Genomic DNA, 26,402 nt, shown 5'->3' on the forward strand with positions numbered 1-26,402 from the left:
TTAATCTCTGCTCCGACAGAGCCTAAACGCTCCGTTCGGGCCCAGAGAAATAAAGAAATCGAGAAAAGGACTGGTCTCCCCGGAGCAGCAGACCACGCTCGGTTAACTCTCGTCTTCCTTCGTGGCCTGCCCGCTCGAGCCTTGCCTCTCTTTCCATTTTTCGAACGAAGATCGAACCCTCGCGACAGAGGGACGCGTAGACCAATTCGAATCTTGATCTATCGCCCACTAGAGAAGTAAGTTTCTGATTTTCAAGGGACCGACAGCTCGTGAGATCTTATGCGACACTGTTCCGTTCCAATCATCGTGACTCTGTTAGTTCTCTCGATATCGATCTGAAATTGTCGGGGTGTATACGAAACATGATAAAAAGAGACGCTGAGTGACTAGCCTATCGATTCCTTCAGCGGCAAATGCTAGAGGGCTGCTGTGCCTACGACAAATCATTGTTTCCACTCTATTGTAAGTTAAAATTCCTAGAGGAGGTATAATATAAATCATAGCAATTAGCAAAAGACTCCCTAAAACGGCAGGACAATTTTCCTTCTACCAACTCGCGTGTCTCTATATGTACACTGCCGAAAATTTGGAGTCACTTGTCGATTTACTTCGATATTGAATCTGCTGCCAATTTTTTATAGATTTGATATGATGTTGTAGATATCGATAGATTAATTGAAATTATAAAAGATTCGTTAAACAGTTCTTAACACATTAAGGACCGCTAAGAAATCTATAAGACATACGCCTAGGACCGCACGTTTTTGGGCAAGCTTGCACGTTACTAAAATCCTCATTACTTTTTTATTTATGAAGCAATTTTTGCGAAACTTTCAGAAATTGTAAAATAGGATGCATCTTAGGTATTATTGAAAAAAAATTGTTTTTTAATAATTATCATAACCTTTTTACTTAAAAAATAAATTTTTACGAAATTTTTAGAAATTGTAAAATAGGATGTATTTTAGGCAATTATTAAAAAAAATTGGTTTTTAATAATTATCATAAAATTTTATTTAAAAATCAATTTTACCAAAGTTTCTAGTACTTTTTTAAAGTATGATATTGCGTGAAAGATTTTTCTCTATGAAGAGGAACCATACAAAATTTACATATATATCTTGATTCGCTTCGAAGACGAAGACTATTCGAATCACCAAAATGCAATGCAACGTGTCGAATTTTCTCTGAGACTAAGCTGTTTTTATTTCGGGTTCGTGCATTTATACAGTCTTTCATAGCTTGACCTGTACGGTTTCCACCAATGGGATTGATCTCTTCGGTGTGGATGAGACGAAAACGGTTAATACATTGACTATTGATGTAAACACTTAAATGGACAAAGTAGATACAATGTATCAAAGTAATTGACATCTAAAGACAACGTGTAGAAAACACGGGTTTGTCTCGTGATCCGTCCGTAACAGACGGGGCACGCAGCACGAGAAAACTCGTGAGCGGTCCTTAATGTGTTAAAATTGCTAACTTTTTTCCGGAAATTTTGACGTAACTTGCAATGCACAGTGATCTCAAACTTCTGGCCGGTACTCAGTCCTACTTTATCATATCACTGCTAATAACTACCAATCAGTCAGCGTTTCTAACCCTGTCTCCAAGATCACTCTACCTCCACTAGAAAGTCCACAGACCCACGAAGAGAAACACACGGTAAAACATGAAAAATCCAATGCAATTGCGAATTCACGAAAATATCCTAGCAGCTAGAGAGGTCATCCTTCCTCTCAGCCGTCTATCGAAAGAAAGTGTACCCATACACACGATGCATTCTTCTCTAACAGCGAGGGCACAGCCTAGAGAAAGAGAGAGAGAGAGAGAGAGAGAGAGAGAGAGAGAGAGAGATAGCGTACGTATTATACACTTGCATCGATTCGCGACGGCCTCGGATCACGAGAGAACGATCTAAGGGGAAAGAAGGATGCACCGTCCGGTCTGGCGCGTAATAGTACTCGGGCCCATAATACGACTACGGCGTTATTCGCCGTATTATCGACCGATTACTGTAATTACGGTAAACGAGCGTACGCGTATTTATCTTACCATTGTGCGAGCTCAGATCCCTGGGTTTTTGGTCCAACGCGAGTACCCTCTCGGCGTCTCCTCTCTCCTCGCGGAGCCTGCAACCAGCAAACCAGACGGGGAAAAGCTTTAGTATCGATTCGAACACAAGGGGGTGTGTGGGGAACACACAGTGGGGGTGGGAGGAGGAGGAAGAGTGGATGGGAATCGTTTCGCCCAAGCGGAGGTGGACTCGAGACTCGAGCTTGGGCATTAATTAAATAATTATTCTAGTCGTCGAGCGAACCGACCGCGTAGGAAGATAAGTGCCGGTCTCTCTTTACGCCGCACGTTCCATCCGATTATCGTCGTTAATCGATTCGCTCCTTTTTTTTCCACCCTGCTGGAGAACTTGTCGCGCGCATCGTCTTCACCGGGGAATCGCCTCTTCTGTCGAGTTTAACTGCTCCCCGATTTTGCCGTTTTTTTTTTTTCTTTATTTTACGCGTGGAATGGCAGGATGTTGAAATTTCTGTTCAAACGACGAGGAGGGAAATTAGGTGTGACTTCGTTTTACGTAGAAGTTGCGGCGAGTATGATTAACTTCGTTGTGTTTACTTGAAGGCCGTTGCTAGAGATGCGTTTTATGCGCTCACGGTAATTACGTAGGATTGACCCTTTGCAATCGAGCGGCGACTGAGTAGCGACGTTAAATAACTCATCGAAACAGAGGGTAAATTTGTTAATTCTACGTTAATTTGAAAAACTTTCAAACACGATTTGCAGTCTTTCCGGCAGCAAAAAGATCTCCGAGTGCAAAGGGTTGAAATTGTGCAGAAATATGCTGGTTAAATAATAGGCACGATCCTGTCGTGCGTGAAAGCATTTCAGTTAATGCACTTAAATCGACTTACGACTATCTACGACCGTTTCATTCCCAAAAAAACCAACGAAACGTTCCTCCAGCTCTCGAGCTCGAGATCGATCCACGATGAAACGTAACTGAAAGGGTTAAGGCGACAAGGTTCGGAGAACGTGAGCGAATGTTAACGATTCATGGGCAGCTACCGCGCCACGAACAATATAGCAGCAGGGGCAAGATTAAAAGTTTCGCGGTGTTGGGGCATAAAGGCTGGGCTGGTGTAGCTTAACGAGCCCGGCCCTCGTAAAGCCGAACATTCGAGGAAACGAAGAAAGGCAGGAGGGGAGAGGAAAAATAAAAGAACGAAAACACGGAGAGGTGGCGACCGAGAGTCTCTCGCGAGAGTAAGGAGTCGCTTTCGAATCGGCGACGTAACACGAGAAACTCGCGGGACCAAGGAGCTTGGAAAGGAGATACCTGTTTGGTGTCTTTCGTAAACGGTGTGACAATTGTAACATCGTACGAGTTGCAAGATTAAAAATCTCAAGTTAAACGCGAAACAGTCGAGAATTCTCCAAGACGATACCTTTGTACATACGGCCAAAAGTTTGGATTCACCACCCACTTGTCATCAGTATTAAATCTGCTGCTAATTTTTCATAGATTTGAAGGTTATCTGAATTCTGCTTTCATCGATTTATCTCATATCAATTGATTCGAACGATGAAAGGTTCTCAAAGTCGCTGACTCTTTTCTGCAAATTTGTCTGCAGTGATTCGAAACTTTCGGCCGGTAGTGTAAGTAGGTATCTAAAAATGGGATAAGTTCACTATCGTCCCTCGCAAAAATGACCGAGAAAACGGTCCAAGAGTCGTAGAGAGAGTTTTTACCGCGAGACAAGCGGTGACCGGGCATATTTACGAATTTATTCCTCGGCAAGACCAGAAGGCAGGCGGGAAATGGGTGTTTCCCGGACGATTATACCCTCCCCTAGGTCGCCTACGGAAAATTTTCCTTCAAGAGTACTCGACGTTTCTTCTCCTCGTCCCGCAAATTATCCTCCCGGGTATAGTTTCCTTTTTTCTCTTCGTCTACTTGTTTCAGGTCGTCGGCGGGCCTCGTGGACGGAAGGAGAGAGGGGGCCCGGCCCGGCTCGCCCTCTCTTCGCACCTCGAATCGAACCGCGGACCATTAAGTAAGAAGTTAATATCATTAAACATAATATTGGGCGCATCTGGGAGCCGCAGAGCACTTACCGACCCTCCCGACCACCCCCGCCGCAAATCGCCCCACTCCTCTTGCAACAGCCGCGAACCCGCGAGACCTCGAGGCCACCCCCGCCTCTCCAGCCAACGTTCCTCGCTTCTCGACCCCTCGAACCTTAATTTTTTAATGAGAAAATGCTTTCAAAGAGCCGGAGAGAAATACCGTGCGTCTACGAGCGATAAGTTACGGCCGCGTTAAGCGGAATGGAGGAGAACACCGATCTCTCTCTCCTTCCTCTCTTCTTCTTCTTCTTCTTCTTCTTCTCCTTTTCTCTGTCTCCGTCCCTTGTCTCGCTTACGCTTATATACTATTCTATATGTCGACGAGTCGTTTCCCTTTCCACGGAGAGGTGAACGGTGCGAGAGAAGAAGGCTCTTCTTCCTCTGGATGCGACCCACTACGAAATACGCGCCGCGGTATCTCCTCTCTAGGTATGGCTCGTCCGGCGACCAATTTTACGAGGCTTCGAAATTTTACGGAGAAGCCGATTCAACGGAGAGATACGAGGTACGAAGGACGCGAGAATTGCCTTGCCTGCCTGCACCCGCTGGCCACGATCGCAGACCAACAGTATTCGAATAATAGACGCGTATCCAGCTGAAGCGCGAGTCTTCGATATCGTAACGACTTAATTTCCAGGATAATTAAATTTTAATTGGTAATACGAGCCGATTAAGACGGTCGATGGGTATCTGTCGGTCCGCCTCCGTTCCGTGCTTGCCCCCCTTTCCTCGACGGACTGGATTCAGACGTGAATAAGCATGTAAGAATGCACTGTCGTACGAGGACGTGTTCGTGGTACCTTTGTGAAAAAGGAATTGCACGGGGGGATCGACAGAAATCGTCGGATGTGAAACGTTACTGCGCGGGAATTTATTTCCATCGTTTATCCCTTGGTTCACGAGTGCAATGAATAAGACGGATGATAGTAAAAGTGTCGTACGAGTTTAATTACGTTTCTTTGCCAAGCCTGGTATCGTGTGTAGACTGAATAATCCTTTGCTTTGTGAAGATGTGAGAAAAACAGAATTGTGAAATTTAGCTTCAATTTGACTGATAAAAATTCTACGTAACGTTTCAGCTTCTGTTTTATTTAACACCGTATCGAAACAGTGAATAGTCGAAGCTAACGTACGTAATAATTGAAAAATCGCAAGATAAGGACTCGATAATAACACTTTAGGTTTGTTTCGCATTCAGCAAGTGTCTTGACCCTTTGCGATCCCATGTCAGACTCGAGATACGATAATAAACCATTTTCTACGCATTAATATGGACTACCACGAATGTACGTTACAATCGATACGAAAATCCCTAAACGAATCGCTCTTCGTTTCACATCTCGACTTTGCATCGCCATTCGTCAAAATCCACCATTTTCACGGGCAGAAAAAGAAGGTTTCCGTTGTACGTTACAATCGATACGAAAATCCCTAAACGAATCGCTCTTCGTTTCACACCTCGACTTTGCATCGCCATTCGTCAAAATCCACCATTTTCACGGGCAGAAAAAGAAGGTTGCCGGGTGGAAGGAAGCGACTGCGAGGAAGAAGGAACCGTGGAAATTAGTAGGGGGGGTGGAAAGGTGTGGCCCATTCGCTTAGACGTCGTCGTAACCGGCAACAACCAGCCGGGGGTTATTAAATTTGCAATTAGCCGAATATTACGGGCGTCGCGGCGCGTTGCGCGCGCCTCGCCATCTTCGACGTTTCAGCCACGGAGCGTTTGCGTGGCGCGTTTACGCGCGCCCGCGTGCGTTTAGCCACGCGTTTACCTGGCCTCGCGTGAGTAGACACCTAGACGCGTGCACAGAGCCTTTACACCGCGCGTTAATACATCATGGATTTCATTACGCGTGCCTACGGCTTTCCACCACGGCCGCGCTTCCTAGTCGCGAATAATTAGCGAACGCTACATCCCCTTGCCAACAGAGAACAGCCTCAGCCCTTAAGCCCCGGCGAACGGGATGGTAACGCTGCGTTTTGTTAACTCGTACGTCGCGGAAATTTTAGGTGTACAGTTTCGTAGTGAAATATACCAACACCGTCTTTTATAAGTGTCGAGACACCAATACCTCCTTTCGCCCCACTTTTTTACTCTAAAAGTTGCTCAATTTGAGAATAATCGGGACATCAGTAGGTACGGATAAAATTTAGCCTAGGAAACTGAAGAAAAACATTTTTTAAAGTGGGACGAAATTCTGGAAATAGGAGAAAATTGGGACATAAGTGGTATGGATAGAAAGAAGCTTAGAAAAATTTTTTAAAGCAGGAGAAAATTCTATGGAACTTGTAATGCAGCTAATTTGATTAATAATTATTACACGTTAACCGCCAAAGCTACCGCGCTCAAAGGGTTAACCGAACGACGAAAGAGCGTTGCAGAAAGGAAAAATTGTAAAGTAGCAAATCGAGGAGAAGCCTTTGATCCTGCAACACAGAAGGACTGATACAAAAGCTCTCAGAAGCAGCCCGTTTCAGACGCAATTCGTATCCTCGGCCGATGATTGAACCGTATCAATCCCCGTCGTATCCATTAGCTCGGATACAGTACTGTACGCGACTAATAAGCCGAACGAACGTCGTGCCCTTCTCTCTCCGGATCTTTGCCTTTAATTTTGATTTGGTAATGACGAACTCCACGGGGATTCCCTCCCCAATGCTCAGGAACGAGCGAGCCGCCCAGCGGGAGTTCATTAAGAGCCGTATTTCGAACGCGAAGAAAGCGACCTGCGAATTCACCGGGCCTAAGCAAAGGAAACACACGACCGTGTTCGCGACTCCGACCAAAACTTCTTCCTCGGCCGTTTGAAAAAAAAAAACACAGTAGGAAATTGAACCGTTTGCACGCGTTCCAGCGTGGTTTTTTAATCAACGCCGGTCTCTACCGAGCTGCTCTGGCAGAAATCGTCGAACCCCGGTGACAAGAGGAAACGGGGATGAGAGTTTTGCGCTGGTTTTCGGGAAAAAATCAAAAGCGTGACGCGCGTTCCGATAATGACGGTATACACAACAGTGGTAATTTCAAGGGGACAAAGAGAGGGCTGGTTAAATTGGCGAAAGTATGCCGCCTGCCAGCTTTTTCGATAAACGATGCGCGGCACGGTCGGGAACGCCGATATTCCAACCCCCCCTCTCTCTCTCTCTCTCTCTCACACCAAACTTTTGCCTTCGTTCGCCAGTCGAATCGCGCGACGATTGACCGTAGAGCGTACGCCGTCGTAATTTTAATTACGTCCCTGGAATCCGAGGAGCGATTGTGTTACAGCCGAAAAAGGGGGACAAACGACACGTATATACTGTCGCGAGACTCTTGCCAGCAGCTAACCCCCGCGCACCGTCCAAATTTCCAACGAGTCGAAATAATAAACGAGGTAGCACGCGGTGATAGGGTAGGGGGTGGTGGTAACGAGATCCAAAGTGCGCGATCCTGGGAAACGCCACCCCTCTCGACGCTGTGACATTCGAGGCGAAAGGGGTTCCTCGGCGTAACGAGTCTCCGGGACTGCTACGATATATTCCTTATTTCTCTGCCATTCCTTCCCGTTACCCGGATAATTACGACCGGAATAGCCTGCTGGACGATCGTGTTACCGAAAAGATGGAAGAAGAAGCTGTGGGCTTGGAATCGTTAGTTCTTTGTCACGCTAGGACGAACGAAGATGTCTGGAGAACGCTTCTCTTCGATTTCCAGGGAAAAGGGAGATGACAGAGTTCCTTCTGATCTTGATTCAGAGTCAGTTCGTATTACTTATTTCCTATGTCTACGTTTCTTTCTATTCTACGATATGTATACGGTGGCCCCAAAATTTGCTATGTCTACGTTTCTTCGTATTCTATGATATGTATGCAGTGGTCCCAAAATTTTCTGTGTCTACATTCTTTGGTATTTTACGATATATGTACGGTGGTCCCAAAATTTTCTGTGCCTACGTTTCTTCGTATTCTACGACATACGTACATACAGAGGTCCCAAAATTTGCTATGCCTACGTTTCTTCGTATTCTACGACATACGTACATACAGAGGTCCCAAAATTTGCTATGCCTACGTTTCTTCGTATTCTACGACATACGTACATACAGAGGTCCCAAAATTTGCTATGCCTACGTTTCTTCGTATTCTACGACATACGTACATACAGAGGTCCCAAAATTTTCTGTGTCTACATTCTTTGGTATTTTACGATATATGTACGGTGGTCCCAAAATTTTCTGTGCCTACGTTTCTTCGTATTCTGCGATATATGTACGGTGGTCCCAAAATTTTCTGTGCCTACGTTTCTTCGTATTCTGCGATATGTATTCAGTGGTCTCAAAATTTGCTATGCCTACGTTTCTTCGTATTCTGCGATATGTATCCAGTGGTCCCAAAATTTGCTATGTCTACGTTTCTTCGTATTCTACGATATACGTACATGCAGAGGTCCCAAAATTTGCTATGCCTACGTTTCTTCGTATTCTACGATATACGTACATACAGAGGTCCCAAAATTTGCTATGCATACATTCTTCGGTACTTTACACTATATACACGGTGGTCCCAAAATTTCCTACGTCTGGGTTCTTTTACATTCTACGATATATACTATATACGGTGGTCGAGAAACTTTCACCAGTGGTGTATTCATAATTCGTTCGTGGGTTGCAACGATTCAGACAAACGAGACCGACATCAACCAGAGAGATAGAAAAATATGAGAAACATAATTCAAGATAGAGGTCGGCGATGGAGACAGGGAGGAGAAGGCAGAAATTGGCCGAGGAGGAGAAGAAGAAGAAGGAGGCACCGGTGAAGCCAGGACGAGTGTCAGAACGCGCTGCTCCTCCGGACGAGCGGAATAAAGGTCCAGGGAAGGAATCGAATTACACTCGATCCCGTCGCCCCTGCCTTTCCATTTCTACCGGATCTGCTCGCAAATATTATCCGACGTATCGCCAGACGGACAGCATTTATCAAACGGTGCGCGACCAACTCCGGTTCGAAGGGAGATCGCTCTCTTTCTCCGCTGGTCCGATTCAATCAGCGGATGCCTGGCATTCCAACTTCTCTCTCTCCACCAAACTGCTCGTCGATCAAATCGACGTCGACGAATAAGACGTCCGGCTCGCGGCATTAATTCCCCTCTTTCGACGTCTGGCTCGCGCCCCCTTTACGTTCATTACCGTTTCTTAACTTTTGTTGATCAGAATTTCTACGAAATTTTCAATTTTTCGGTAGACTTCGGTGGAGTAAATTAACCCTTTGACTAGTGGATACTTGAAAGTTAAGGGTTCGGTGTGCGCCTGAGTTGCGGCATTAATATTCACCGTGCGGGAAATACTTTCACGAGGCAAGTTTGCCAAATCACTTTTTTCCCCAATATTTCGTATTTTACATTTTTCAAATAATAAATAAAAATTACTCGAGTGTCTCAAGGCTCGCGTAACATTCAGTGGTCCATTACCACTTCCCAAAAATTCCCAATATTGGTCAAAGGGTTAACAAAGATGATTCCCAAAAAAATGACAATTTCAAGCTAACCAAAAAATAGTTTGAACAAGTATGAAAAAAAGAAACAGCGTATTACTTATTTATTTATGCGACACGAGTGTAACCATTGACTAGACACCAGCGAACAACTCCATAGAATACCCATTTGCCCGTCTTGTTAAAGTCAAAGGAATTAACGCGTTGAAAAAGCTAGCACGATTAAATTTCCATCCAACCTCCGGTTCACGGGAACTCGTTAAAGGCCAGCTCCCATACTTATGCAGATTTGATCTGCACATTCGAAGGTAAGATAGTCTTAGCGCCGCGTAGCGCCAGAGAAAAGGGAACTTCCTCCCCGGTTCGACCTCTGCCACGTTAATTGTGACGTTTATGCGAGCTCATTGTCACCGGGGGAGGATCTTTCCGGCTACTTGCGACAACGACACCGTACGCGAATCCTCGCCGCGACAAAGCCCACCCAGGGCGCTCGTCGTTGAATCAACCTTCCTCTCCGCAGCCCCTTTTATCTCCGTTTCGACTTCTCCCTCTCCGTTCTCTCTCCTCGATGGACCCCGTTCACCCTCTTTCTCTGTCTCGTTTAGATGCTGAGAAGGGCGCTTGCTTGCTAGCTGGCTAACAGCAGAGCAAGCAGGTCTCTTCTACCATTTTCCGTTTCGCCACTCGGCCCCGCTTGACTAATAGATCGGAGCGGCAGTCACGACACAATCGGGCGCAGACTACCGTTGCTAACTTCATATCAATCCGTGGATTCCACCGCCTCGTCCCCGGTAACGAGTCGTGATAAATGACGGGGCCCTCGGAACCCGGCGACGATTGAGATTAATTTCTCGTTGTACGTCTTGCAGCGGGATTTAATACGCTCCGTGGTCGAGTTCATCCCTGGCTGAACCATCGCCTACACGCCGGAGAACTGACAGAGAAAGAAAGCTACTATTCGTTTAGAAAGTACGCGAGAGAGGGAATTAAAGGGAAATGTAACGAACCACGTTTTTACCCCTGGAATTCACGCGTGTTCTGTGTCTTGAAAAATCATCGTAATTTAGGGGGTGCCTAATCACTTTTCTCTTACGTCAGTTTCAAATTCTACGCAAATTTTTTCTCTACGTTCACTTTCCTTTCCAAGATAATTTTCGCGAGCAAAATGAATTCTAATTTAAAGGGCCATAAGGGTAGCTAACCCAGCTTTCCCACTTAACTCTCTCTCTATTTCACCGCAGTTTTAATTTACCCCCGCACACCTCACGAAGCAATCACAATTTTAAGAAAAATTCAGCAGACATTCTCCCACGCAGTTCCCTTTCGTCTCCACGATAATTTCCACGAGGAATCGATAAATGGGCAAGGTGGAGGAAGGAAAAGGCGAACGCTCGACGAAAGCTCTCTCCTTAGGTTCCCCCTCTCGTCTACGTAGCCAGCTAATTATGTATCCCCTGCGGGACCCCCGCAGACAGGAAATGAGACTACCCGAGTTTCCATTCGTTCTCCATATACTCGCGGGACGAGTAAATACGTATACACGGGGTGTAGCTGGCCTCGCGTGTGTCTTCCATCGCTCGAAACCGTTCTCAGGCCTCGAAATACAGTCGAATTAAGGGAGAGAGAGAGAGAATTCAGGGATCAGATACGAGCCGGTGATAACCTTCGACTTTATATCCGCGCAGGACAGCGGTTTAATTAGACGACGAGGAGGAGGCGGAGGACGACGCCTGGAGAATCCCTCTAGCTAGAGAAACGTTGATCGAGGCTAAATTGTTTTCTCAGCTTCTCCTTCGAACCTTGTCGGGGCATTTCTCCTATACCTATCCTCGTTCAGTTCGCTTCCGAATAGCTTCCGGGACTGCCGAGGGAAGACAATGCCGATCGAGCAGACAGATAAAACCGACCGTTTAGACGAGACCGCTGCTCTCTTCTTCTTCTTGCCCTCGATCGGTCTGCGAGCCGCGAGCTTGACGAACGACCATCAGTTTCTCGCGAGAAGGAACCACGTGGTGTGTCGGGTCGTTGTAGAAAGGGAAAGCTCGAGGAATTCGTGATACTAAAGACCGAGAACTTCCACGGGAGAAGTTAGATCGCCGGCTGAGAGTGTTGGTGAACGAGGTGCAAACGAGCGACTGTGACGAATAATTGTTTGTTTAGATGGCTCTAAGAGGTTTTTATACGCCTGCTCGAAGGCGAGACGGCTGAATTGGCTGAGTAGAAATGGGAATGATCTCTCCTTCTTGTGACTCGTTTTTTTCGGCGGCGGCTCCTCGCGTGGCTCGTTAGGCCAACGCTGGTGCGTAGAACGTGGTGTAACATGTGGACGTGGTTTTGGGGAATGGGTAAAAATAGTGGGAAGTGGCTCTGAACGGTGTTTCTGGCGATGTAGTCATTTGTATTACACGGTTGTGTATTCTGGTACAACGTGGTTCTTTCGCTCTTCTTTTTCGTCCTTGCTAATCTTCCTTTCGGAATTCGCTGATTATTTACAATTTTCGTACGGTGAATGCAAACTTCTTTGTCTGTGAAAGATTCTAAGAGAAGTCTAAGAGAAAATTAGAACTCACCCTCAGAATCTAGTATCAAATCTTGCATACACCGTGGTCCAAAAATTTCAGATCGCTATTGTTCAAGCAAAATGGTTTATGAGTACTGCACGAAAAATCGACATCCTAGAATATTGGTAGGTTTATGACACGTCCGATAAATACGGTTTGGGGATGCCTGCGAACACCCCAGGTATAAAAGTGCACACCACGCTCCGTAAGCAATTGTGCACCCGTCTTGTCTGAACATCTTCTAAAATATAATTATTTACCTTACTCCACACGAGTTATTTATTTAATATAACCCCTCGACACTCTTTAACGTTGGAACGAAGACAAAGAATACACGCTGTTATTATGATTACTTACAAGGAGCCACGTAGCAAATTGTACGTGTAATCGAAGACGCTGGTCCTTCCAAGCCCGTTGAGGATCAACGCACAGTCATCACCGTTTGCATAAACCTCGACCGGTTGATATTGCAGGCCGTTACAGCTATCGTTGTTTCGCCAGGTCGCCATTAGCAGCAGGAGCCCGATTACCGCTTAGAAATTTGTGATTCTTTTCTTACACACCTCTCACCCAGCAGTGTCCATCATCTTAGCAACCACTTAAACCCACCACTTGTGCGACAGTAACTAATCCAGCCGCACGTTACAAAATATCTCTAATCGAATTAAAGCAAACCAGGTCAATGTCACGTAATCCCAACAACCCTCTCGGAAAAACCGAGGCAGAAGCACGCACGCGTCGGCTAGAATCATTTATCCGGGGTAAAAGAGATAGTCGGTTTCGGTGGATCGCGTTTCGTGGACGATACGTCATCCCCGTCGTCGGCTGACGTTCGCCCCCTCGTTTCTAGCGCCTCGCTTCGTGCTCGGGGCGAGAAAGCCTCGAAAGCATTTTTCAATTCCGCGAAACTTTACGATAGATATCTTCCCCACAGCAGAAAATATAAGAGAGAGAGAGAGAGAGAGTGGAGAGCGGTCGGCTGCTTCGCCAGAAACATTTGTACATAAATCTGAAAATTATGAGCCGGTCCCCAGGCCGTTCGCCGCCCCTTCGACCCCCTCTCGCAGCCTGGCCATATGCCTGCCAACGCGTAACGGAGAGATAACGCGTAGGGTAACCCCCTCGTGAAGGCAACCGCAGCCGCACGGCTGCGTATGCGCGTCAAACTGCAGTCTTGAGCCTCCTCTCTCCCTCTCTCGCACGTTTCGCCTCTGTCTCTCCTCTGTACGCGTGCGTTTCGTTTTTCGCGTCGATCCTGCGCTGGTGCCATGACCGCGCGACGAGGCGACGTGAAAAGCCTTCGAGTGTAAATCAAGATTCGTGGAAAATAAAAATCACTTTGCGCGGCGGATCGGTCGATTAAGGGCCATCGATGGCCGCTCGGGGAGCCTGGCTCACGGGATATCCACCCCTGTTACTCGACGGAGAGACTGAAAGAGAGGAAAAAAGAGAGCAGGACGACGAGGCTTATCGCGGTTTCGAATGGACCGATTTCTACTGGGGTCGTGATACAGAATTGCCTGCCTGTTTCTACCCAGATTCCCTTCTCTGTTACAGTTTTTCACGCGATCGATGTGAATGGTAATACGCGCGAGATTGGACTTTTCCGGCTGATTTCTGTTAATTCACTTTGCTGTTTCTCCATGTTCGCATTATGGCACTTGAGAGACGTTTCCCTTTTGTCTTGAGCGTAGTTCGTTAACCCTAGAGCGGTCTTCGGGTCTTTTCTGACCCACCGCCTTTTTATACTTTTAGTCATTTTTGCTGCTCCTTACCATTATTTTAAACGTTTATGGTCTTGGCCCAAAAGTGTTAAGTGTACAGTCGAAACGAAGAACGCAGTAGGGTTAACCTAGATGTAAAATAGTTTGGGAATAAACCGCCTAGTAGCATCCTGAGTAAAATTAATCACGTTAGACCATCTCCCGCAAATGTTTGTCTCAGAATGGTCGATTTTTGTATCGGTTAGCATCTCTACGTATCTTCGCTCTGATTTTCGAGAATCGAGAGAAGTCGTTAACCAGAGATTTGGCGCAAGGTTCAGCGATAAGTCCACCGTGCTGGCTCTGTGAACGGCTCGATGCTCAGCCGGCAGGCAATACGCAAATAAACCGGCGAATCCCCTATTGGTACACCCTCGACCCATCGTCCCCTTGGCCGCGCTGAGCCAGCCTCGGGAGTAGATCGAAGAAAAATATGCCCAACGAGAAAAATAAAGAACGAACCCGTTGCACGCGTTCTAACCTTCTTCTCTCGGCTATCGAAGCCTGAAGAGGTTCGATATTCCGGCGACGTCCTCGCGAAAGAACGCGGTGATGTATACGAAAAGTGGGCGAAAAAGGACGGAGAATACAGGGCACGCGAGGGACGATCGTTTATCGAGAGAAAGAGACCGATATCTGTCGCGTGGAAATCTGCTTGTCCGCGATAGAGCGGAGAACGCCCGCGCGCACAACCCTCTATTGGGAACGGGTGGCGCGACGCGTGTGCGAAAATACACGCGTAAAAGGCCGCTTATCGGGTTTGCGCAAGAATAGGATTCGACGACGCTTCCGAAAGCCATAACCGAAACGGTAACTGCCACCCTCTGACTGATCGAACTTATTCTTTTCCATCGTTCCGCCACCAGCCGTCTCTCCTTCTCGCGCGACCTCGTCGATAACACTCCTGGAAGGGCGGGGAACAAACGCACGCATAAGAGACGACGCACTATTTTTCTGGAAAATTGAATAGACAAAATCGAATATTTGCCTGCTCGGCCGCCGTATCTCTCGGCGTTTCTTCGTCGCTGTCGGCTCTTCCCAGAATTTTCCCGTGAGAAGGGCTCCTTTCGTAGTTTATCTAGTTACCGTTGTTCGGTATTATTGTCCTTTTTAGCAGACTAACGGATAAATTTTGTTCAGTTGGTTTCCAAGCTTCGGTGGTTCAATTTGAAGCTTAGAAAGGGTTGAAATCCTTTACCAATTTTTTTAGACTCTCCCAACAATCTTAGACTTATCGATCAGATCAGCTTCTCTTATCAGATATCTTCGATCAGAATTTGAATTACGATGTTTAACAGTGCAGCTTGTACAAAGAACGATTCCAACTCCCTCAGAAATATTAATCAACGATCTTAAGTAAGAGAACCTTCGTCGAATTCGATAAACTGAAATCCCTGTACAACTTGTCTAACTGACCGAGAAAGAACTAGACGACACAAATTGCCGCTGTATCAAACCACCTGTCATTCCGAACCGTGACGACTCGCAACAAACCTCCACTCCGTCGCTCTCACCGTAGAGAAATTGAGAGAGAGAGCGTTACCTTCCGTTCTTCAAGCACCGCAGAAAACAATTACGCAGTGTCGGAAAAATAAAGGGTGCTCGCGCGCTTAATTACGCGGGAGGAGACGTGGCGGAGCGCGTTCACCTTCGCGCTTTCTCATCAAGCCCCGCTTAATTTCTAACCCCTTTCCGTGCGGCGTGGTACCCTGTTCCGAGGCACGAGGGTGTGAGAGAAGCAGGAACGCGGCAGAGAGTATATTAAGCGACACTCGGAATTACAAATAACAAATTGCAATTTGATTCCCCGCACGCAGCCAGCGAGGCAGGCACGGGCTGTCTCGCTCGTGTGGGGGCCACAGGCGCAATTTATCATTTTCCTCGCTCGACAATCTCGCTGACGGGACTTTCGATTCCGATTCTGCTCCAGGCCTGGCGATGTTCGCCCGTTAGAATCCAACCGAGAAATCGTCGCGACACTCTCTGCCGCTCTGTGTGTACTCGATTTCGACCGAGATCCGAAATAAACGGTGAATACAGGCGGCCAGCGGGAGGAGGTAGAGTCGCGAGAAGCGAATGGCGGAGAAAAGAGGGCTGGGCTAGGGTTGAGGGGGCGAGCGGAGCGGTTTATATGGCTAAAGGCGCATCCCCCGAGCCGTATCGATCGTTGACTTTAAAATTCAAAGAGACCGACAATAGCTTCCCTTTCCGCCGAGCCTCTGTACTACAATATCATATTCCGTTCCTTTCGTTTCATTGTCTGGTAAAGCCTGCGCTAATAATAAAAGATTGCTACCCTGGAAGCTATGCCTAGCAGTAAGAGGGAGCGAGAGAGAGAGAGAGTTAGGGAAGGTAGTGAAGGAAGAAAGACAAGGGGAGGAAAGACGCGGAGAAACGACGAAAACGGGCACACGCAGGGGGGTGGTTTCACTCGTTGTTCGAGGTTCTTCCCAAGTTCGGTGCTACATCATCCAGATAGCTCGGCCATAATGCCTCTCGTTGAAAAGTTCCTCGAATTCTGCGCGAATTTAATATTCCGCGCACGCCTGGTATTTACTTCTCCGTGTCGCTGACATTCTCGACGAACTTTCTTCTCCATCGCCCAACGACGTAACCCAGTTGTATCGTCGAGATTTCTCGGGGACGTTCTTTCCTACGTGTCTTACGTTCTTGGAAGAGATCGCTACGATCGAAGGAGAATCCCGCGTGGAGAAGGAAACGACAAAGGGAAAAGGGGTGCAGCAGTGTTCGAATTACACACGTAACGGGAACCGAGAGAAAGAGATATTTGTCGAGAGGGCGCGGGGCGAAAGAGAGAGGCGGGACGGAATCAAAGGGGACGCAACAATGGACGATCATATTAAATCATAAATGTAAACGAAGATGGCAACGAGGGAGGGCGAAAAGCTCGCGCACCGTCCGATAATGAAACTTCCAGATCCTCCTATGGGGGTTCGTTTGCTAGATATATAAACGCGCGCGATTTTGTCCGCTCGCCTCCTTCCGTATCGCGAACCTTCCGACGAAAAAGGACGAAAAACGAAAAAAACACAGACACAAAAATCGAGAGATCAAACGCATCTCCGACGAGGTGAGAGAGAGGGAAGGGAGGCAGATCTAGAGACCTCTGGATAGTTGCCATCATCGACTCGTGGGCACAAACGCGCGTGCAACGCGATCGCGAGCACCGCGCGCGCGCACCTGAGCCGAGATTAAACGTTTCGAGGGATACGAAATGAAATATTTAGCGATCCTGGGGGTTCAAACGGGGTTCAGCCCCGATCGGTGCCTTTGTCGGCGACCTGCTAGCCGTCGAATCGAGCTGGCATACGCTAACCCCTTGTCGTTGCCGCGTCACATGTCTCCTCGTTCCTTTCCTTCACCGAAGAACGTGTGCCGACGACGAATTTTAAGGACGTTCGACGGAAGAAAACAGCGTTGACGCGTTCTACAGTTTTCGCGAAATTTCCAAGTTACCTGAATCAACGACACGCTTCGTTCGGAAGAGGAACCACGTCGAATAAGGAGATAGCCGAGATCGAAGGGAAAAGAGCAGCGAGTAGAAAGCACGAGTCACTGTGAAGAAGGGGATAGAGGGGTGAAGGAGGATTAAGTCGTGTGAAAATTCACGATAGACGGCGGTGGTTAGATCGATCGGCCGAGTGTTCCAGCCCGGGAAACGGCTGGAGGACGCTGAATGGACCGGATTGAAACGTCGACGCGGTGAATAGCGGTTTCAAAGAAATACATTAGCGCAATGTGAAGGGTTACCCGGAAAATAAACCGGAGGAACCGGGCTGCTTATCCCGCCACCGGGTGCTCGATCATTCTTTCAACGCGCGAACGTCGTTTTCTATCGTGAATTTTCCCCAGATTTTCCTTCTGTATCCGCTCTTTCACCTTTCAAAATTCGACTCACCCTGTTCGTTGCTAAAAAATCACCAAAGCGTTCAGGTGAATGTCAAATTGCGGGAATTTTGCGGAAAATTCGAGGAGGATCGCGGGAGGAAATCGCGGCGAAACGAAGGCCTGTGGCCGTCGCGGCGAGTAAAACGGTCAAGCAGGTGCATTATTATTGGAGAGAATGGTTTACGAGAAATTTTATTGTCGGCCCCCGGTGTTCAGCGGTCGTATTTAAGGTTTTATCCCGCCGCCTCCGTTTCGCCGCCTCTCGCGCGCCCCCTGTTTCTCTCCCGTGAAAGGGTTAAGGATTTTATTTTCCAGCCCGCGTAAAAGGGCTGTTAGACGGGGGGCATCGGCACGTTTCATAAAAGTCGTCTGGCGCATTCGTTCACGGAAATTATTGCCGGGTAGCGCTGGCCGACACTCCGCGTATTATTTTATTTATTATTTCACTTTTAAGACGCGTCCACGTTCTCCAACGAAGGATTAAGGCGGACTCGCATAAAGAACCCTGGGGAACGTCGTTTCGCGTCACCTACACAGCCTCCATTCTTGTCACGGTTTATCTCTGCCTTTCGAGTTGTGCCGCTCTCTCTACACGCTCCCTTTTAATTAAAGTTTAACCGAAAAGTGGATAACGTAAACGTTACATTGTCTAATATTGCCTTTTTTCTCTCCTCCCTCCGAGATTAATTATGTCGTTTTAGGTGGAAGGGAGGATTCTTTATTTCTCGGTCCAAGTGGCTGCGTATAGCCGGAGAAATCGAAAATATAATCGTTGCATTGCTCCTGATGTCTGACTCGTAGCCAAAAAAGACTGTACGGTTGTACATAAAAGAAACTATAGATGATGTTGGATTATTGGGAGAAATGAGTGCGTGTGTGTAGCGGTACTGAGGACAGGTTAATATAAACGTACATAGAAGAATGACAGTAACCATCTGTTTAGTACGAGTGGACGCTGATACGGTTTTTCTTTCTTTCGCGTCTCGTCGAGCTCTTATCGTTGCGAAGAATTGTTCATAATTGAAATGCCACCTTTTAATTTATTGCCTAAACCCAACAGATAACCTTAAAAATTTCAAAAAACGAGATGGACTGATAAAGAATCTGCTGTGATTATTTTAAAGGTCTCTTTAAATCACACACGGGCAACTCCCGGCCCTAGCCTATTTCACGCTAAACTGTATTATAAAATTTGTCTAGAGCTTTATACCAAAGCGTTATATTCTAAATAAATGAAATACGAAGTAGCAACTAGTTTTAATTCATTTGGTCCCTTGACTCGGAGACAGAATGACAATTTGGCCCCCGAACCAGGAAAGATTGCCCATGCCTGCTTTGAATCATATCATGCGACGTATGAAAAAATTTCCATCGGTCCACTAATAACAGAATCATCTAAGGTGACCGCATAACGCAAAATATCTGTTTATCCCAAAATTTCGTGCGTCCCGGGTAATTTATACATCGTGAGGAATAGCATGTCACGATTAATAAGACCGAAGTAAAGGCGCGTAATCCCGCGTATGTTTTCGCAAGCCGTTCACACTCGAATCACCCTCGGTAATAGTTCTCTGGCATTGTACCAAAATTGCTTGTCCCGTTTATCGTTGGAAACAAGTAAATAAGCAAGCACGGGATCACCGTGGTGGTGGAGTAGCAGAGAAGGCTGCGTCGAGCGGAGTTTATCTTTATTTCGACGGCAGGCTACACGCTGACGCGTCTTCGCCGGGGGAGTAGCTTAAAAAGTTGCTCTAATAAAACCCCGGGCCATTTGTCAAGGGGTGGGTGGTTTGTAGCGTGGTGAAGAAATGTATGTAAAACACATCTCTCTCTCTCACACACTTTCTGGTCGGTTCTCGCCAAGTCGTAACGGAGGAGGATGCGGTAGTCTGATGGGCCGACATCTAAAATAATAAAAGTTGCCTCCGTCATTTGTCAACGGTTCCTCTAAGGAGCGACTACTTCCTACGCCGCACCTCGTAATTTCGCGATGTCGCAGCTGCTACCCCCTCTGACTTCCTTCTTCTACTTTCGTTCTTCTTTCCCTTCGAAACGACGTTACACAACGATCGCGGTCTCTTCCTTAATTTCACCAACACCCGTCGCATCGCGCCGCTTACTTTTCAGCGGAACGCGATTTATTCGGAATGCCACGCGGGGGAGGGATTTGGAGGGATAGGTGGAGGTGGATGGTCTGGAGAGATGGATTTTTGAAAATATTTCGGTTTCAGGGGATATTAGGTTTCGTGGCGAAATTTTGGGAGGGTTTGTGGAAGATAGTGTACTTGCTTGAATGAAAATTCGTGGGATTCTTTTACTCTGGGAAAGTTCAAGCGATTCTTCTTTCTGTCGCTCTGAAATTTCTCTCGATTCCTTCACTCGCCTTACTCAACCCGTCCACTGCCACCGACGCACCACATGCGACACACAGAGCGCACTACCCACCGAGTAAAGACTACACGCTCTTGACAAAGAATAAGAAAAATCTCTCAAACATCCCAAGAACGCTGTCGCGCCAACCCCACAATCCGCCTCGTTCGACGAAATCCTACCCCGGAAATACGTAAACACAAGATCCACAGAATCAGCTTCGAATTTCCATTCAGCGTATCCCGGCGGCAGAGCGCAACACCGTTCGTTCAGCCAAGAGAGAAGAAAAAAAAGAGGAAGAAAGGAAAAAAGTCGAACGCACGTTTCGCTCGAGAACATATTTACGCGGCCGATGACAAATGGTTTTTAGCGGCGCTGCTGGGTGGGTGGATAGGAGAAGTTCGGGACACCCGCTGCACTCCCGGAGGGGCTGGCGCGCGTGAGAGAAGCAGGCGCAAGAGGTGGAGGAGGAGGCGGAGGGGGCGGGAAGGAAAGTGGTTCGCAGATGCGCCGTGACTGATGGTCCCTACTTCCAGATGTACTATATACCGCGGTACTTTTATCGCCGCTTGTTTGTTCAGCGAGTTTCGAAATACCAGTGGCAACGGCGTGCCGTCGCCCTGGATCACGCCAACAGAGAATGCCACACGGCTATGCAGACTCGAGAGAGAGAGAGAGAAGAAGGAAGGAGAAGGAAAGCGAGGCGACTGCAATTACCGTCGACGGCCAGAGGGAAAAATGATCGTTGTATCAACGCGTGTATTCACGTGTCGCGAGCTTTCCTATCGCACGATGATGGACGTCTATCACGTGAGACAACGTTTCCTTTTCTTTCCACTTCCCCCCGTTTTTTCTCCGTTTTTAACACTTTGCCGGCCGCTGATTTGTCGCATGGAATTTACGTTGCCGCCGGCGAGTTTCGCGCGGGTTCTACTGCTCGCCGACGGTGATATTTTTCGCTATCCTTTGTACATGCGGTATGGTTATTATTAAAAAAGGCACTGAAATAAATAAATCGTCATCGAGAAACAATTCCACACTTGACGTTATGTCTTGTGGGCACGGTGTTTGCAATCTAGACTCTTCCAGACACCTATGGAGGTCAGGTTCAAAATCAATTTCTGACCAATCATTTGGTAAAGAACTCTCTTCGTCACTAACGGAGTCACTGATTATTGGTCTTCCGTTATTTATAAATCTTCTCACAACGATATCGCTCGCACTATTTTGCTATCAGTATCATCGTACACGTCTGATAACTCATCGGCATATATTTCTTCATTGCGTGACATTTTGAAGGGTATTTTATAACAGTGAATCTAAGCTATCAAGATCCGAAGGCTGCGAAAGACTATCTGAGACTAACAGAACAAACAGAATGTCAAGAAAAGACAATCGGGACAGTTAGAACAGAAGCATAGTGGAAACATCGTAGCCGCGCTGAACCGAAATCACGCGTATGTGACAGCGGCCGATAACCGAGAAAAAGTCACGCCAGCGTGACAGCGGCCGGCAAAGTGTTAACACGTTCTGTATTTTTCGTAGACGGAATACTGTTTTCGAATTGAAAATCACGGTGGGTCGTGTGTGTACAGTTCCATCGGGATGATTTTAGAAGAAGAATTTTCTATTGGAGAACGTGTGTAGCAGAGATGTTAATTAGAACAGTTGACAGTGACGCAGGCTGAACAAACAAATCGCTCCTCTCTGTTCTACACGCGACGGTGAAATATCGAAAAGCCAGGAGTTGCGAAGAGCGAAAGGGTTACGGTGTAGTAGAGTCCAAGCGCAGGAAGGGTGTATCGCGAGGGGTGAAAGTGGATCGGCGGATTTCGGACGATCAATTAATAAGAGGAGTGGAGATCGGCCACTTTTCATCCGTAGAGAGGGGATCCGAAGGGAGGAAGAGGAAGAGAGAGCACACGAGGCGAGCGTTGCTATGTAAATTGAAGAGGTTACACGGTTTTACATATTTCAACAGATTCGCGGCGGGCAGAGGGGCGTCGGAGAAGACGCGGGAAAAGTGGTGAGAGGGCAGCAAGCGATGGAGAGGGCCTCCGCCGGTAGCCACTCGAAAACCGCGGGCGAAGCGTTTTGTCGAGTGTTTTATGGAAAGCTTTAGAATTGTAGATTTTCTCTCTCTACGCTGTGGCAGCCGCGCGACCAGCTGGATTTATGATAGCCACCGAGCCAACCTACGACCCTGGACCCGCCTGCTACTTTCAGCGCAGCCTCGAGATAATATAAAAGGATATTATTTAAATTCTTGAAAATTCCACGAGTAACCACATCACCGAGTATCAGACCACCGTCGAGCGGAGATACTTTTTTTCCACCTCCTTCCGCATAATTCGCGTCAGAAACACTTTAGCCGGGGATGATCAATGGAGGAATCAACGGGGGACACGGGACGGCGATTCTGGAGGGGCGCGACGAGGAACAGACAGGCCAGGACCGTTCGATGTCGTTTGCTATTGGATTTCAATTGGGAAACGATTACCCTCCAAAGAGTGGCCATTTTTATCCGCGTCGTTTGTCATCGACGTTTCAGCGCCTAATTTTCACGTCGTTCCGCTTCGATATTATCGAGTCACCGGGTAGATTTGTCGCGGTATCGTTCGTGTAAGTCACTTACTTCAGCCCTTTTGCTCCCGACGCGAGGCGATCGAACGCGAGCATCCCCCCTCGAATCTCCACGGCAACTTTCGTCCAATAATTTTCTCCAAATAAATACGGATTATTTGCCGCGGGATGATTGAATTTTCGATCGTTTCCCCGACATTTAAAGCCCGGCTACACGCTCTCGTAGCCGCAAGGGTCGCGTATTTGTCGAAGGCTGACCTGGCTGGGGCGAGCGAACGCACCCTTCGACGCGCAGCATCGGGGGGCAGCAAAAGGTAAGCCGTGGATACGCGGATACGCGTGGAAACCACGGACGGACACTGCAAATATTAGTTCATTACCAAAAGTGCCGGCGAAACCTGGCCTGCGAAACGGTAGCGCCGCGGAACCGCAGGAACGTTCGTCCGCGGTTTATTTAATGACACCCTTCCGCTGCTTTTCAATTAACCACCCCACCATCTTCTCTCCTCCCTCTTCCTATCCCGTCCCACCCATTCTCCTCTGATTTCTTCCATTTTTTTTTTTTTTTTGTTAACTATGTGCCTCTTTCCTTTTTTTCCACGTGAAATCTCGCCTCTCTCCCTCCCTTCCTATCAAATTCTCCTCAGATTTCTTCCAATTCTTTCAACTGCACACCTCTTCTAATTTCCCCCACGTGAAATTTCGCGCCAATTCGGTTAACGTCCGCCGAATGATATCGCATGGCGGTTACTCGTAAATAAGAGAAGAAGGCAGAGAGCAGAGTTAGGCACTGCGTGCGGCCGGTTCGCCGTGCGTGCGTGTGCAAGGGAGACAGAGAAGCCCCGCTACGTAATATACTGGCGTGTGCGCGCACCGCCGAAGGGAGACCATTTAATAACAATATATCTTGGCCGTCGCGTAGGTACACGGGAAACGCGCGGAAATAAGGACAAAGAAGGGAGGCGAACGCGGCGGGAAAGATATTTTACCATTAGAATCGGTATTCCCTTGGATTAACACACCGCCTTCCGTTCATCCTCCCTTCCCGCTTCCTTACAATTCCAGCCGACTACCTTACAGTTCTAACAACACACCTCGAAATTCATCCTACACCTGTCCCTTTAATCTACGATAAAAACAACCAACTTCTCCGCACGTCGGATAAATAATCGATCTGTCGTTGCAACACTATTCTTCTCGCGAGATTGCAAAGAAAAACAACAGGGAAAGAAATGCAACTTAACGAGGTGACTCGATGCATTCCGCAGTTCGAAGAGACAAATTAGACGAAGGAAGGTCCGCGAAGCTCGTTAGCCACGACGTTCGATACTCCCACGAAGATCGTTCGTTCGTGCACATAAGCAAAGACTCGAGGAAATAAGTTTTAACGAGATCGCGTGTCTGTGGAAAGAAAAAAAAGGAGAGGAAAAATCGAACGAGCGACGTTCGTCCGGGAAACGAAGGAAGCGTAAGAGAAACACACACACGCGCGCGCGCACACACGCACACACACACGTACACACGGCGGTTGACAATTTCACGGTACATTAGTGGACAGTGGGTGGAACCAACGGACGTCGCCGCCGACTAATTATGTTTTTAATTAATCAACGCGTTTCGTCGACCAAAGTTTACTCGGCCATGCTCGTTACCGTTCGACGACGTCGCGTTCTAATAACGCGTTCGTCGAAGCAACGTGCTACACGCCTACCCGACGTTGCTGCCGCTCTTTCCTCCTCGTTATCTTCCAAGACCCGACTACGACGACGACGAAGACGACGACGAGCTATCGAAATAATCCTGGGCCGGCGTAAATGACCCGGAAACCATCAGGAGTATAGCGGCTGGGTTCTAAAAATACGACGACCGTCGTCGCGATAGCAGAGAAGCGTGGCGAAAATTTCCAGGCGAGAATAAAGAGCGTGGTTGGAGTCGTTAATGGCGTGTCGTTAATTATCCTTCGAACGATCATTATCACGAGTCTCGATGGAATCAAGTTTGCACCGTTCGAGTATAGAACGCGCGAGGGGAGAGGAACGATAAGTAATTCGTCGTTGGGTTAATAAATAAAATGTCTCAGAGGTGACGACTCTTTTTCCCCGGGTCGAAGATGGCACCCTGTTGTGTCACGGAGACTCGTGCTCGCCTGCACGAGGTTTACGAGGAGGAAAGTTTACGAGGTCTCCGGTGCTGTCGTTCTTTATTCGATGGAGCCTCTCTCTCTTCAACGAGAGACGAGGAAGATGTTTAACGAGACCGAGAGTCGTATTTATGTCGTGTCCTTCAATTTCGAGTGTAATAAGGTAACAAGTCGAATCAGTTTTCATATTAGCTTCTCGATAATTGATAATTAACAGAGTTTCGTTCAGTCTTCTAGAAAACGCTCTTGAGTAGTGGAATGTTGTTTAGAATGTTCGAGGAAGCTGTGTGAATTTTTTCAGATTTTTTTGAAGACTTTTCAAGGTGTAGATTAAAAAGGTATAGTCGGAGGAAGAAATATAGCGGGGTCGTAACGACATTTTTCAATTGCCAGTTTAAATATGTGTATTATATTTCGCAATATTTTTTTTATACCTATATGACACATTTTTGTAACAAATAAGTCCGATCGTTACAGAAATGTGCCGTATACGTGCAACGAAGCAGTTGTTTACATTTTAAATAAAACACTTAAAATAACGCGGAGTTATTGGAAAGGAAACGAAAAGAAATTCAGAGTGCAAAGAGTTAAGACTGAATCAGAGCTATACTTCGTGCAGCTTCAACTGAGATTTCGAGTCCTTATCCTATATTTCTCCTATTTCTCATATTCCTTCCACCGACTATACCAAAACTACATTTACTAAGTAAAGGCTGTTACACCTGGCCACTCGATAAAACAAACACGATCTATCACTACGTACCATACCACATCTATCGTTACACCGGAGTTAAAAGAACGATTCGTCCGTATCGATACGAGAAAGGCAGGGAGCAATTTGTTAGGCCGTCAGATCGGGGCCCGGCCTCCGATCGCGGCCGTATCGTTTCGCAAGAGGGTCATTAGTAGGGTCTGTTTTCGGGTCAGGACGTTTGGCACGAGCGGGCAGCAATTCGAGGAACGAATAGACCCATTTATCCGTCCCTCTGTCACATTCCATCGACAATTTTCGTCTAGACCGTTCGTCCTTTAAGCTCGCACAATTATCACGCGAGTATCTTCACGGCTAGAAAAAAGAAAAGGAGAACTAACCAATTTATCCCATTTCTTCTCTCCCCACCCGCGTTCAATCCTGAAATCACGTGAGCGCTATTACGAGAGAGATCGCCCGCGGAGATGATCCGTCGAATCTTTCGGCGAGAGGATCGATTTAACGATCACGTTCGATACCATACCAGAAGAGAATAATCCAAGGCAAAAGGAAGAAAAAAGCGTGACTAATGCCAAGAGCAATCGACAGTCGGAGCAACTATTATTAATTTCTCATCTTGCTGTTTTTTCGTTCCGACGAATCCGTAGATAAAGAGAGACAAAGAGAGAGAGAGAGAGAGATAGGGAGTGGAAAAAGACGTTGGAGGGACGAGTGAGAGCGTAATTAGCGTATCCCCTGATTGCTGGCCGCTG

The 26,402-nt window shown here is 47.2% G+C and overlaps 1 protein-coding gene across 1 annotated transcript in view; it reads right to left on the reverse strand.

Annotated features, from left to right (window-relative positions):
* LOC108573987 (dachshund homolog 2) overlaps positions 1-26,402 on the reverse strand; it is a 177,281-nt gene that overhangs the window by 65,641 nt on the left and 85,238 nt on the right. The window contains exon 5 of the mRNA XM_017936483.1: positions 2,059-2,135. Coding sequence (XP_017791972.1) covers positions 2,059-2,135 — 77 coding nt within the window. The remainder of the gene's footprint in view (positions 1-2,058; positions 2,136-26,402) is intronic.

The sequence above is a fragment of the Habropoda laboriosa genome, unplaced genomic scaffold, assembly GCF_001263275.1.
Source record: "Habropoda laboriosa isolate 0110345459 unplaced genomic scaffold, ASM126327v1 scaffold197, whole genome shotgun sequence".
Classification (NCBI taxonomy): Eukaryota; Metazoa; Arthropoda; class Insecta; order Hymenoptera; family Apidae; genus Habropoda; species Habropoda laboriosa.